The sequence below is a fragment of the Apis dorsata genome, unplaced genomic scaffold, assembly GCF_000469605.1.
Source record: "Apis dorsata unplaced genomic scaffold, Apis dorsata 1.3 scaffold_27, whole genome shotgun sequence".
Classification (NCBI taxonomy): Eukaryota; Metazoa; Arthropoda; class Insecta; order Hymenoptera; family Apidae; genus Apis; species Apis dorsata.
Genome location: NW_006263329.1, coordinates 699,168 through 715,061, shown reverse-complemented (window position 1 = coordinate 715,061; position 15,894 = coordinate 699,168). Strand labels below are relative to the sequence as shown.

General features: G+C 30.4%; 1 protein-coding gene across 1 annotated transcript in view; it reads left to right on the top strand.

The window, feature by feature from the left end:
* Positions 1–15,894, top strand: part of LOC102674946 (tRNA dimethylallyltransferase) — a 120,490-nt gene that overhangs the window by 28,758 nt on the left and 75,838 nt on the right. The window contains exons 2-3 of the mRNA XM_006607989.2: positions 7,018–7,158; positions 7,848–8,125. Coding sequence (XP_006608052.1) covers positions 7,018–7,158; positions 7,848–8,125 — 419 coding nt within the window. The remainder of the gene's footprint in view (positions 1–7,017; positions 7,159–7,847; positions 8,126–15,894) is intronic.

Genomic DNA, 15,894 nt, shown 5'->3' with positions numbered 1-15,894 from the left:
GAACGGGAAGTTTATTTTTTTTTTTTCTTTGCATTTTCGAGTGTCGGTTGCTCGAAAGGTTATCAAGAAGTGTGTGGCCATTGGGAAAGATTCGTATAATTGGTCGCGATTTTGATTTATTGACGAAGGAATTGGAATATTTTATTTTTTAGGATTAGGATTGATGTTTGACATTTGAAATTTGAACCCTTGATCCTTGAACTTTGATCCTCGAATCTTTGAATTTTGAAGTTTTAGAATTTAAAATTTGGGATTTTAAGATTTGAATTCTGAACAATTTTGAAGTTAGAATTTTAGAATTTGAACTTTGAACTTTTGAAGTTTTTTGAAATTTGATATTTGGAATTGAACGAATTGGATGAATGGAATTTTTAAATTTAAGTTTGGAAACTTTGATCTTTGACTTTTGAATCTTCAAGTTTAATAAGTTGAAGCGTAATGAAGTTTTAAAACTTGGAATCGAAATTAAAACTTAAAATTTTTCTTCAAAATTATATGCATTATATGATAGAATATCATATAAATAAGTATGAAATCATAGGAAAATTGCAATAGTACATCTGGCATGCAGATGTTACAATATTATGCAATATCTCATGAAGATAAATAATTTTATAAAAAGTTTTATAAAATTTTATATAAAATAATTCTTTGTTTAAAAATTGATTACTTAAATATTGTCAAGCTCTCTTTCTTCGCTTCATTTCAATAAGAAAGGGAACTTGTAAACCAAAAGTATTATTAAAACGTGGTTGCCACTCATGATGCAAGGTATTGAAATTTGAAGCAAGCGAGTTTTTTCCCCTTTTCGAATCAACGATTTACATTAAGAGTTTCTATTGACGCGAGTGTCTTCGAGAGATAATGTAAATTAGTGAATATAATGTGCACGATCCGGATGTAGTGCTCATGAATAATAATCTACCCCCGTATTATAAACTTTCAGAAGCGTATATTTCGATTCTTTCGAAATATATATGTAACAGTTGTGCATTTTTTTTCTTCACGATCGATCATTCGACTTTTTATTTTATTTTATTTTTTTTTTTTTTCCTTAAACAAAAGCTTTGTCTTTCATTATTATTTTTATTTTTCTTCACTTGATCATCGACCCAATTAAAATTAATTAAAGACACGATTTAATGAAACTTAAGAGATAAAGATTAAATCTGTGTCTATCCATGAATAGAAATTTTCATTGAAATATTTTTCATAAATATTGAATTAAATTTTATTTTCAACTTTAGGATATATTTAGTTTATAGATTAGGAAATATTGGCAACAAATTTAATTATCTTATTTACACAATTGAAAATATAATAACGAATTATTATTGAATACAAGAATAAATTTAAGGTATATCTCAGAATACCACGTTGCAATAAAATGCAAGATAAAATTTTAAGTGTAAAAATGAATAATATCGAGGGATTCTTTACGACACTAATGAAGATATAGAAATCGAGTGTAAATTGAAGGAAAGGAGCGAGTATCGATACGATATTTATTTTTATTGTACACTCAGAATTTTGATCCTCGTTTCCGAGTGTAACTTATCTTAACCGAAAGCAATGTTTGTTCCGTGAATAACGTTCAATAGCCAAATCGTTTATCGCGATATAAAATTCATTCCATTATCGCGCAGGAAAAAAGGTATCACAGTGTTCAATTACCTCACTTGTGGTCCTGGAGTGAAAGTGGAATTTGCGTTCACCAAGTTTTCTGTCGTAATTTCGTGCACGGGCTGGGCCTGGTGAAAATGTTAGGTGGAAATTATTATACACTTACTTTGGTCTTTCTCGCGAAAAAGACACTTTCGAATCTCCTTAAGTGTCTTTAAACTATTAAGGAAGAATATTGTCTGGAGAAGTTTTCTCCTTAAATTTTAAACAAAAAATTTTAATTAAGAAATTGAAAATGTTTCTTTCCTCAATGAATATTTATTTACATTCCTTAAAAATCATCATCTTTCCTGGATATTATTTTTCAATATTATATATTACTTATTGTATAAAATAATTTCAAGATTCTAATTTTAAATATATATATATCCTTCTCTTATTTTTACGTCAAAACTGAAAACAATCGAATAATAAAATCCAAGTTAATTTGCTGGAAAATTACTTACTCATAATCAAATTGATTAATTATAAATATCCTTCTTTTCTTTTATTTACAATTACAAGATCATTTATTCAGACAGAAAGATAATTATACGTAGATATAATATATTTAATTACTTTCGTAATGCATCAATTCTCCACATCGCGTTTAAAAACATATTGTAGTCATCAGTAATTTTAAAGATCCTACCTCTCATTGTACAATTTTTTATCACTCTTTTACTCAAAAATAATCGAAGCACGATTATACCAAATCCTCTATGAAATTTCTATCCATCGATGGATCAAACAATCCTCAGAAATCCCTTATTTCCCGGATTTCTCTCGTAACTCATCATAATTGCATCGAGTTCAACCGAATTACAGATGGCGATATTTCGAGGCATCCATATAGATGGCGCGCGATAGCATCGATTACGCATCAACCGTAATTGGCGATTCGCTGGCAACTCGAATAATTGCGGACTAGATACCTCTGGGAGGTCTGTCTCCCTCGCCTTCGAAGTTGTATCGATAAATCATGCGCCAACTTCCTTCTTCGACTTCAAACCGGTGTTGTAGTATCGTAGATTTCTCGGTTTCTCTCCTAATTGGTCGATCATTTCCATGTTGATCCTCAACATCGGTTGTTGCCTCTCGCCTCTTAGATTCCGCTCCTCTCCTCGGTGTTAATCCTTTTCCACACAGAGGAGCTGCTATTATTCTTTTTAATTTGTTTCGTGCAATTTTACGATTCACACTGGGAAAAATTAATATATTGCGATAAGTAAATACGATCTCTATTATCTCTCATTTTATTCGAATTTTATTTTTACTTTTACCTATCTTTATGGAAAAGTTTATCATGTTTATAGCAGATGTATTTCGAGAAAGTGTTTGAGAGCGCAAAGAGTTAAGATTTTATGCGTTAATACGTGGAATTTGTTTGTATAATATATATTATATATATACATTAGTTTGGAAAGTTTCCATCAACCTTCAATATGTAAAAAGTTAATTAATTATTTTATTAAGGATGGGAATGAAAAAAACTCGTGGAAATATTTTGTTTATACGTGAAGTAATATAAATTCGTATCGTAAACAACAATATTAAAATTCAATGTTGCTTTTTCATTTAGACCATTGATGTACGATACCAAATTTGGATACGTCAACATCATTAATGGTGTTTCTAAATTAGCAAGTTGAATAGCGTACCTTTATCTCTTAACCAGTAACAAAATAAATTCTTGAAACAAAGTGGTACACTAATATAAACGCAAAACTTGAATTCGAAAAAGTTAGCTAATTATATGGCATTTAAATTAAGAAATATAAATAATTAACATACAAGAACATTAAACCCTTACGTAATATTTAACTCTTCTAATAAATTCAATTTATACTCAAGTATTCCTTTTTCAAAGAAAAAATTTATTATATAACGAGTAAACAATTGATCGAAACAAACCCCTGTCGGGATCGGTACCAATGCGAAACATCATTCATTTTTCGTTCATCATCGATGCGATCCGATAAAAATTTTTGGAATCTAGTTGAAAATTATCATTTTTAAAAATATTACAAAAATATTACAAAATCTCGAAAATTTTAAATAAACTTCGCCTCGATCAACGTCAGTTCGAACAACTTGTTATACAAGTAATAATTAATAACCTTAACAACGGAAGAAATGAAATCGAAGAGAATAAGTTGAATAAAAATGTAATAAACTCGCAAAGAAAATTATCAACAAGCATAACGCGTATCTTATTAATATACGAAGAGGAAAGAATGATTCGAGACATGATTCGAGATACAATATTGATTAGTATGGAGCAGATACTAATTCCGTTAATAAAAGGGTCGTTGCTCGATTTCTCTCCTTGAACCGTGCCTGATACCTTCGTCCACGTGTTGCTCGGCCTCCTCTACTTTCTTTTTCCGTTTGTTTTATCATTACGCTTTCCGACGAAGCAGCACATAAGTATAAACAAACTTCCGGCAGGAACATTTGCTCGTGTACTCATCAATCGGTTCTTTTTTTGAATACTAAATCATCTATCTATCATCCAATCTGATATTGCTAAGAATCTCTGAAAAATACTTCGTTTCTTTCCTTCGACTCGAGGAAAATCATTTTTTCCGATTTTTTCTTTTTTTATCTTGTCGAACGAGTTATTAAATCTTTTTTTATTCGTAACAGGTTTGTAATAAATTATTTCATCGCGAAATTTAAAGTTTTTTAACGTGATATTGAAGTTTACACAATGAAAAATTTCCCGTTTCGAAAATTCAAATGGTATTCCAAAGTGAGATTCGGTCCAATAAGATGTTGATAAGAAAAAAATTCGCCTATTTATTCTTATCGTCCAAATAAAATTGACTCGATAAAAACAATAGGTCTAACGTTAGAAATCCTTGAAAAATAATAGATTTATTTACGGTCTTTTATTTTTGCAATTATTCAGTACAAGTAGAATTAGCAAAATTAATGACTTTTATATCGTCGTAGAAACTTTATTACATAATACCTATCTATTTACTTTCAATCTTGAAACATTTTATTATATTTCATGTATTACGCGTGATCATTACCTATTAATTTATTGCCAACAATAAATATGATTTATGTAGTTGTCATCGCGTAAAGTAAACGAAAAATTGTTTTCCTTTTTTCTCACGTTTCCCTCAATCTCGAAACGAAACACGGTATTCCAAAGTGAGATTCGGCCCAATAAGACGTTGATAAGAAAAAAAAAGGCTAATGAAGGTTGAAGACGTGGTCATTCAAGTTGGCCAGGCAGGCTCAAACCGTAACATCGAAAACCTGTTTGCTCGGTTAGCGATAGTGTAACTTAACGGAACATGGCGACTATAAAGTATAGAGTTTTTGCTTTTTGCAACGATGATATTCACATCATCTGCGAGGGATTGTCGATTTTGGATTTTGGATTTGAAGAAATTTCCTCGAGCTTAAGTTAAATTTCTTTTCATCCCTCTTTTTTCTCACTGCACAGGTTATCTATATCTGTATCTGTACCAAATATATACAATGTGGACAAATAAAAATATAAATACGCATCTTGCAAGAATCATGGAAAATCCTAAAGCTAAGCATTTTCTGAGAACATTCATAACAGGTTTCTCAAGGAACGCTGATTAGTAACCACTTTCTTATCCAACTTTGAATAAAGAAATAAATAGTGCGAGTAGACTATGATTACGTCTCGTGTACTTCCTCCAAAACGAAAAACCTCCTTTTCATTTTTATTTCCTGCACACCTGTAATCGGAGAAAGCTGGACAAGTTGTTCCACGAGTTGGTCAATCATCATCGGGACGAAAAATGCCTTAATTTTGGCGAAAAGGTGTTTTTGGTGATGTTAATTAGCGATTTTATGGTATCGTATTTTATATGTTCACGATTGTGAACCGGGGATTAAAATTACAAATATAACGTGGAAAAAGAGGGAAAATTGCAACTTTATGAAAGATTTCTGTTTTTTGTTATTCGTGCATAATTGGATGCTACTTTTGATAGATATCTTTGTATGATCAGATGGTATTAGCGATTTGACTGATATTCTGAAGTTAAAAAGTTATTTTTAATAAAAAACGAGAAGATATATAAATATACAAATATATTTTGTTATCTTGAGACAGGATTGGAATTTATTAAAATAAATGATTTTAAAAGATTATTGAAATCATGCATCATCATGTTTAATTTATCTTCGAATAATTATAAATTAATTTATTCAAAGAATCATTCTAAATATTTAAAAATGTGTTCAACTTTAATCTGAAATTATTATCGAATAAATTTTGATTTCTTTTTTCCTTAATAAATGAAATCCTCGTACTTCAATCCTCCAATCGAATTCGAATCATACTCTTCTACTTTTCTTTCCAGTTAATTAAATTTCAAATTAAATTCCATTTCCGTCAATTTTCTTAATCTTTCAACTCGATACATAGTAAACGCGCCATCCAAAACGTATATGCACGTACGAAAAAAGAGTCATCACTGTCATCACCTTATCCGAGCGCATAAAATGAAAAGAAACAGTGTTTTCAATTATCGCTCGATCTCTTCTCGATCTCTTTTTCTCCTCCAAGCCGAGTGACGTCGAAACTCTTTCGAAATCGATAATACACCGAAGATAAGAAATAATCCTCGAGTTATCCGCCTCTCGCAATTTCCTTTGGTCCACTTCCTCCGTTCACCAGTCCACCAGTCTCGTGACAGTTATCAGTGGAAAGGATGAAGTGACCTGACCGTGTTTGGTAACGTTTGATAACCGGAGTGACACGGGATTTGACATTTCCTGATCCGGCTTTCTACGTTTCACTTATCTTCCTCGAGTTCCAGAAACGAGAGACATCGAGCTTCGAGATACGATTAATGATATCGGAGAATTCGAGAAATTTCCAGTGTGTTTCGAAGTGTTAATTTTGCGTAATATGGAATTTGACGTTTAATTATTCAGCTTTCAGTGTTTCATTTCCAAGTTTCAAGTTCCAAATATGAGAGACGATCTTCAATGTTCAATGATATTCTTTGGAGAAATTTGAAATATCTTATGAGATTAATTTTGAAATATATTGATAAATAGACTATTTTTGTAAAATTATTTACATATATGGAAAATTTAAATATGAAAATGTTCAACATGCAAAATAGTAATATTTGAAAGTAATATTTGATACCTAATATTAAAATGTTGATTAAATATAATTAAGAAAAGTAATATTCTTTTATATTTTTAAATTTAATAAAAAAGTCTTAAAATTCAACACTCTTGAACGGGGTGACACACAATCACGATGAATCTTTAATATTTTTTTCCTCTGCTAGAAAAATAACCATTCACACTATTCTAATAAACGTTTTTTTGGTTAATTTCCAGGTGTACAAAGGCCTCGACATCGTGACCGCGAAAGTAACGAAAGAGGAAAAAGCAAAGGCGCCGCACCACATGCTGGATATCGTAGACCCTCTGAACTCTAGCTACACAGTGGTACAATTCAGGAATGAGGCCATATCTATTGTAATTTCTCCTTTTTTCCTAACGCATTTAGTATTCTAAATAAAAATATTTATATATATTTATACAAAAATAGCAATATATTAAAAATATTTCCAAATATTGGCCCAAATATAAAAATTCAGGCCAATGCTGAAATTGAAATTTCACTCGTTTCGAAAAAGAAAGCGAGAAACGAGTGAAGGGAAAAAAATAATTCGGAAGAAAGATAAAAATATTATTTTCCACACACGAATTGTGATATCACCCGCAGCATATTACGATCGCTTTCGTGCGTGATAAATCAATAAACGGCGTGTTAAATCGTTGATACAATGTTGTAAATATCCTCGAGCTATGCTTCTGCATTTTCTCTCTCTCTCTATATATATTTACAGAGGATAGAGCGTCTATTTCACGAACATTTCTATAACATTGGAATCGCCCTCTTAGATTTAGACATCTATTAGACATCCTCCATATCCCCTCACCACGTTAGCGCTCTGTAAATTCATTTGCTGTTAGAAAAAAAAAGAAGAACGAAAGGGATTATAAAAAGTGCTTCGTAAAAATAATCGACAATCGAACGAAGCGGAATTATCAGTTAGAAGGACCATGATAGAATCGTTGATGCGCCATTGGTCCCCCCTTTGGAATTGCACGCAAGCTTCTAGTTTCCCTCGAACGTTCCTCTTCTTATTTGGCCGATTTAGATCAACGATCTTCTCGCGAGGAGGAAGCTCCCGATCATCGTCGGTGGCACCAACTATTACATAGAGTCCATCCTTTGGGAAGTTCTGATGGACGACTCGAGGATCGGCAAGGACGATGATGACCCGTTGGGCGAGGATGTGTCGCGTACGAAGAGGATGAAGATCGAGTTGGATCGATCGATGACAAAGGATAACCAGGAGCTTTACGAAGAGTTGGTTAAAGTGGATCCGGAAATGGCGAAGAGATTTCATCCGAACAATAGGAGGAAGATCATTCGGTGAGTGGTTTTATATCTTTTGATCGATCGATTTTCTTTCGATGTATAAATATGTTTTTGGATTGGAAGGAAATTGTATTTCAAAAGTAAAGTTTCGTCTTAATTGAAAAATAATCGATTTAAACTTTCGTTGAGATAATTTATCAGAGAAATTAATATGTTTTTAAAAAAAAGATAAAAATTTACGTTTTATGTTAATTAATTCGAAATACAATTTCTTTTTTTATTAAATATTCTAATTTTTACTCTTTTAATTAGCAGTTTTTAATTAAAATTTCGTTACCACTTTTTAAATACTTTTAAATTTCGTTTTATAGCTGAATTAATTGTATATATTAATCATCTTTGCTTCATTTGCTTCATCATTCTTCACGAAATTATAAAGAAAGAAGAAAAACGAATCAGTTCGATTCCTTAACACTTTGTGAAACTTTGTGTCCTCGTTCGCATAATCTCTCGCTAAAGTCTTTGTCGGTCTTGATACGTGTCACATTCTACGTTACTTTAATTTCGCCGATTAGATTCTTGGCACAATTCGAGCGTTAATGATCGCTTATAATTCATAGAACTTGAAATAAAGTACAAGTGAAGAGAATAATTTAACGAAATATTCATTTATCGATTGGAATTTTATTATTGAATCAAAGAGAAAAAAACAGTTTTTTATTGATATTTCTTATATAAATAAAAAGAAATTGAAAAAATTGATGAGAAAAAAAATTTTATCTTAGAAAAAAATGTATTCACATCAAAAACAAATACTACACTTTAAACATGGTTAATATTTTATTTCAAGAAACTATATTCTTGGATATTGTGTCTTAGGTGTTAATTACGATGTTTCAATTGCAATGTTTTCTTATCAATTTTCACAGAAAATTTGCATTTGTATTTATCGTTACACGTTTTATCGAATTTGAAGTATTCATAGGTGAAAAGATCAGATTTTTTCCAACAACAAAGTGTACAAAGTTTATAATTCGAAACGTATATCAAACAAATATGGATGTGGATACATATTACATGATCGCATACGTTTCCTGAACTTCCGTTTTTTCCTTTTTTTTTCTTCTTAGAAACTCCTTTTCCTCGTTAATTATTATTTTTAGTCACAATATTCTAAATATTGTAAGCCGTAACGTTTCAGCAGAGAAAAAACAATTAATCACGATAACAGGGGGCGTGTGCAAATGAGCAGAAAGTCAGTCAAAAATTAGTTCAGAGGAAGAAAAATGATCAAAAGCCTTTAATTCTATTTAAATATAGGAATCCAAAAATTTAACGAATCGAAATCTTTATAAAATTTCCTCCAGTTATTCTGGTTTACCCCGCAAGACAAATCTATGGAATTTCATTGCTGTACGAAACAGGGTATCCTAATTCAAGCCACGGCACTCGTTCTGTTTATCACGCGACGAATCCCGTGATAAATTACGGTGATTATGTTCTTTTAGTCTCGAGTAGATGCAAATTACCTGGGAAGTTCGGCCAGGACTGGGTAATTGCGCGAAACCTTTAGTCGCGAAATTTCTTGCCAAGGATATAGACCGAACCTGCCTCTATTGAAAACCACGCTTTCAGCGATTGATTCTCGATGCTTGTCTCGTTTCCACGTCCCGTTGGTGATAAATCAGCTGGAATAACAGGCAGAACGAACTGTTGAAAGCTATTCGATTTACGAATATTTATGAATATTTGGCTATTCGGTTAAGTATTGGGTTATCAACCACTTTGTGTCGGTGATAATTTTGTTTTTGGTATATCTTTTATTTGAGTAGTATATATTTGTAACGTTTATCCATTGTTAGGAGGATGATGTTATCACTTTGGTTAATTTAGTTTTGCGTGTCTGTGAAGATCTTTGCTTTCTTGAGTTTCATGCTGTTGAGAGTTGATCGTGAAGTTTCTATTGAGGAGTTAGTTTTAAATAGCATTTATAATTTAGATTGTTGGATTTTAAGGTTTCGTGTGATGCTTGTTGATGATAGATTATGTTTAAATAGGGACGAATATGATTTTTTAAAAATTTTGAGAAATATTTTTCTATGATTGTGTATTGATTGTGATCGATTTAAATTTAAAATATGGTGAATGGAAAGTAAATTGTAGTGTTATTCATGTACAATGTAGAATGTTAATGTATTCGTGGGATACTTTGAAAGGTCGATCCATTCTTTATATTTATAAAAAATTTTGCGAAAGTTTAATAATAATAATAATTTACAATCAAAAGATTGTTCAGTTTCTAAATAAGAATCTCTACTAATCTTGTTAATATTTTTCTCGATTAATAATAAATTTTTGAGTAGGAACAATGTTATCGTAATGTTATAATAAAAATTAACATAATAAGGATGCTTGATAAAAGAAACGTCAATCATTTCAACTCATATTAATTATGATAAACACATTATATTAGATCTTGACAGGTTTCATATATTAAATTTGATGATTAAGTTTTATCTATCTGAATGAATGAGGAATAAATGTGCTTCACACTTCGGGCTTTCGAGGGTTATATAATTTTTTATCCTACTTTTCTCATTATTTAATATAAATGGTATTTTAAAACTTGCTCATCCTCATCCATTTTATTGAGAAATGTTTATCGTTGATAATTTGAAAAAGTTTTCTACGCTTCGCCTCAGAAGAAGATGTTATCGATATTTATTACCTCGTTCATTCAATTTTATTTACTTTCTCTTGGTGAAAATTTTAACAAATTATCGTCATATATTGATTTTACCAACAATTAATGTAAAAAATATTTAAGAATTCCATTTGATATTTTAATCATTCGATAAACTTTATCATTTCGATTATTTATAGTATTATTTAAATATTTACAAACTGGATGGTTTTAATCTTCGTTTAAAATTTCCTAGGAATTGTTAAAAAAATATTTCATAATTTGTCAGTCGACACTTTAAACATTACACCCTTTGCATAATTATGACGATCGCTGTTTCAAAATTATTTCCTTTCTCAGATGAGTTTTATTCTGTTTTAAAAACTTGCTGCAACGTAATGATTAAAACTGTAATAATAATCTTTGACCAGGTCTACCAGGTTTTAATTGAACTTTCTTACAACAAACGAAAACATTGGTTTTCGGGGTCGAGGCGAAATTTAGCCGCAGACAGATCGCATGCTCGCATTATGCAAAAGGGTCTCCACTGTAAAATTGACTTTCGAATTCGAACGGATGGAGAGTTGCGGTTTTTGATACCGCTCCCTCGTTATGCGACGACCGCCATAACAAATGGATCGAAAGTGGAGAGAAAGGGTTTTTTAATTTCTTCGTATCGTGTTTGTACAAATTTATTTCGATTGTGTAATTAACGATTGTTATTTTCATGAGGAATGTAGAATGAATTCTAATTAATCGAAACGAATCTTTCGTGTTTCATGGCAGTTGTACAAATAACAGTTGTGTAGAATGAGCTTTATGAGAAGACTTTTATAAAAGAGTTTAGCAAGATTTTTTTTTTTGCAATTTCTTTTACTTTATAAAATTAATTTATATTCGGTTTCGAATCTGAAAAAGATTTCGAATGAGGAAAAGCTGTAATTTGTAAGATATATTCAATGTATGCAATTTAAAAAATGTTAATAAATAATATAATGTAAAGTTTAGAAATAAATTACAAACTTGTGAAGGAAAGATATCAAATAAAAGATCAGATAAATTTATATCAATAAATAGAAAGAATCGTTTAAATAAAAGAAATTTCTTTCATTTTTTATAGTTTCGATTTGAAATTGACAAGATTTATTGTAAAAATTTTGGCGAAAGATGAAACATTCTTTCATCTTTCATGTAAGAAACAAATTCGTGGAAAAGTTACCTCAATTCCACCTGTTCTTTCCTTCGCTATCACGATCGCTATCATTACAAGAGGCGTATTCGCTCTCTGTGGCCATCTGTCAGCCATACGGCAATACCTTTTTTCCCAGGGTACAAAATTTATAGATTCACGAAGATCAAAATAAGAACATTCACTCGCGAGAAACATCCTTGCAAGTATCCTCTTTAAATTGATTAGCCTCTGTTTAATTTGATGATGGTCAATAATGAGGTCAAATTGCCTGTTACTGTAGGGTGTCACGCGATAATTTACATAAATGCAGACCTTGGCTATTTTAATTAAGTAACAGTCAATTAATATTTTGATATGTATCTCGATATGTTCGCTACTTCTTATGCAAATACACACTCCCCTTCATAATTATTAGGTCATCACGATCTTATGCAAAGTGTGATAGTCGGTTTAAATTTGGAGCAAAATAATTAGAACGTTATTAAATTTTTTTATCAACAAAGAATTTAAATGGATAAATTTGGAATGTGCAAGAAAGATTTTTAAATTGATATATTGTAAAGAAAAATCGAGGTATCATTTATCATATACAAATATTTTAATTATAGTTAATTTTTTTACGAATCATTTTTCATAAATTCGTATAATTACTTACAAATTACTTTTTCCATAGAAGTTTATCGTAGGAAGGATAGTTATTACATTAGAAATTTTCATATCTACTTTCCAAATTCCACTTAAATTCACTTCGAAATCTCTGGTTTTTCGCATTATCGTTTCAACAGAAACGCAAAGTTCAACTCTTTAAAAAAAATAAAAAAATAAAAATCAGGCCATGTGGCCACATATGTTCATGATTTTTGTCGTCTCGATCGTACGAAACACGGATGGACAATGGCCAATTAGAGCAGACCAGATACACATTTCTGTACAACTGGTACTGGCTTTCACGAAACGGCAGCTGTTAAACCTTTTCTGGCGGAAGGGACCACGGAAATTTCATTTTCTTTCAATGAAAAGGCGACGTACCACTTTGTAGAAACCAACCTTCTCTTAGGTAGGAGGCAAGGTCCAGGTGTCGAGACTTGCCTCCTTTGTATCGAGGCTTCTGCCACCGAGAAATATATGCTACGGTCTCGTAGATCCTCAACAGCCGCTACGGATTGTTTAATTGTCGTTTCTCAGGGATTTCCAGTGATGCGTGACTGTACGTAGAAAAGACTTATTGTTGGAAAATATGCATAGATCCAAGTTGCAGAACTTCTTTTCACGGAAAGTTAGATTTTCTTAGGATTTTCTCAAAAGTACATCTGATATTATTTTGTTCCTGTTTTGTTCGAGTATTATACTGTTTATCGTACTGTTTGTGAAAAAGATTGTAATCGGCCATTTTCAATTATGAACTCGCTTAAAATGGTAACAAAGTTGAAATAGACGATTGATACCAATCGATGCGCTTCCTTTTTATTTTTTAATGTAGTTCTTGATTTTGTGAAAGAGAAAGGCTTGAAAGGTAGCGACATGGTTAAAGGCTATTTAAAAGATGAGTTTTCGGTGGGAAGAGGATGAAAAATTCATCAAGTATTTTCTACCGCATAGGGTAAAGGGATAAAGACGCAAAAAAGGCTCTTTTGCGAAAGAGGAAGCTGGGTAGACGCTTCCTTTTCAAAGCGTTTACGTAGCTGGTATCAAAAGGCATCGGATTCAATTCTATTTTAAAAATTTCCTTACCCCTAAAATTCTTTTTAACAAGCTTAAGGGATTGCATACTTTTGAAATTAGTTTAAAATTAGCTTTTATCAAAAGATAAAAGATTTCACGTTCTTTTAAAAATACATTTTTGAAACTTTATGATAAAATATATGTTTAATTATGATAAAATTAGTATTTATCATAACAGATTTTGATAAATATTGGTTATTTGACTTTTTTTTGGTTCAATTTTTAAATAAAAATTGCTAAACGAAGAAAATCTCATTCGTATTATCGAAAAATATAATTGAAAATTCGATTTTCTTTTTTAATTTCCTAATAGTGCAACTCCTCAAGCAAACAAAACTGAAAGTATAAGATATTTTTCGAAATTGATCTTCAGGAAAAATTTGTTTTCTTACGAATCATACCATACCATACCATATCACTGATATTTCATTGCGTAAGATTAATATTATTATTGGAGAAAATGACGTATTCCTCCCCTATTTCCTTCTCGTGTCCGATCATTATCATAAGTTGGAGTAAGTTGCAAAACGATTTACATCGTTAACTTCTTATTTAATCATACTTCTTGTGCATCTTTCGCCACATTATTTTTTATGAACTCGATGAAAGAAGGAAAACACGAGCAAGGTTGACCGTTATCATTTTTTTTTTACCTCGAAAATTGATACACTTTTTGAGGAGCCGATCGAAAAGTAAAGTTGTATCTTTACAACAATATTGTTGAATTTTTCAGTTTATTCAAGAATACATCTTTGCAAAGAATGTTTTTTCATATGAATCAAGTATTTGGAGACAATGAGATTCGATACATTGATCAGAATCGAAAATTATAAATATTTAAAATAAGTTTTAATAATTTTAAATGATTTTCTTTTTAATTCATACAAATTAAATTCGTAAATTTCTTTTTTGTTTTATTTATTGTGTTTGGATTGTTGAATATTTGAATATTCGAATATTTGTACTACACATTTTATTTAAAATTATTAATATTTAGTTAACAAATTATATAAATTTAGTTTAAAATTTAGATTTTTAAAATATATTTTCAAAAATTTATCATAATATCTACTAATAACTTTATCATTCGAAACATTTAATTTCTTGCATAATTCGATGTCTTTATTTTATCTTTTTAATTTAATCCTTTTTTTCTCTCTCTCTCCGTATATTTTCGATGTAATAAATATGAATCAAACATTTCCAAATATTTGAATAACAAATTATGCTATAATATCGATATAGCATCTCGTGGCCATTTAAATCGGGATCATAGAGAGAGATAGATATTGTTATCTGTTCTGTTACACGATTATCAATTTATAATTCGTGTTATCGATAAAATATGCCAACACTTGTTCCGTCTAGCATAGTTTAAAAGTCGACACAGATCGAACAGTATCAAATATCGTAGTCCTGTATACTATGCATCAATGAGAAAACGTGCTTGGAACTCTTCCTTTCCGATTCGAGTTAAGGTAACAGTTTTTTATCGAAGATATTTCATGACTTTTGATTAATTTCTTAAAGCTCAAATCATCTCTTATTCTTCGTTAAAATTCTTCGTTAATGCGTTTAAATGTTATAAATACTTTTTATAATTGAAAATAAAAAATAAATATACGTATATAGATATATTTTCCATAAAACATGGATATTTGATGTAAGATAATTTTTAAATCCATGGTAATTATAATTATTATAAAGATAAAATAATTTATACGTATATTTTAGTGATTAATCTCGAAGAAAGAAAAAAACAATTCTAGGTCATAATTATTTTATTTAAGGTAAAGATATTCATTCGTAAATATATTTAAAAGACAATATTTTTCTCTTTATTTATTTATTTTTTCCAGATTTACAGCCTATAAGAAGATAATCAATACATAATATGTTTATTATATTTACTTGAATATCTTTATACGATACATTGAAGAGTTAACATTAAATCTTTATTATGGTAGAAACATCAAGTCTAAAAATTTATTTCTACTGTCAAACATTTACGTACATGTTTACGAATAATTATACGTGAGCCACGAATAGCGACAGGGCCGTGTCACGATTTCCTGGTGCCTGAGAGATGTCCTCTTCCGGAAACGAGGTGTTTCATTAATTTTACTCGAAATGTGGCTCTGTCTTCGTATCGTATAGCGCACAATGCTTCCTTTCTCAAGGTTATTTATTGTTTTTAGTAGTCGTATTTGCTCGAAGCATTTCACG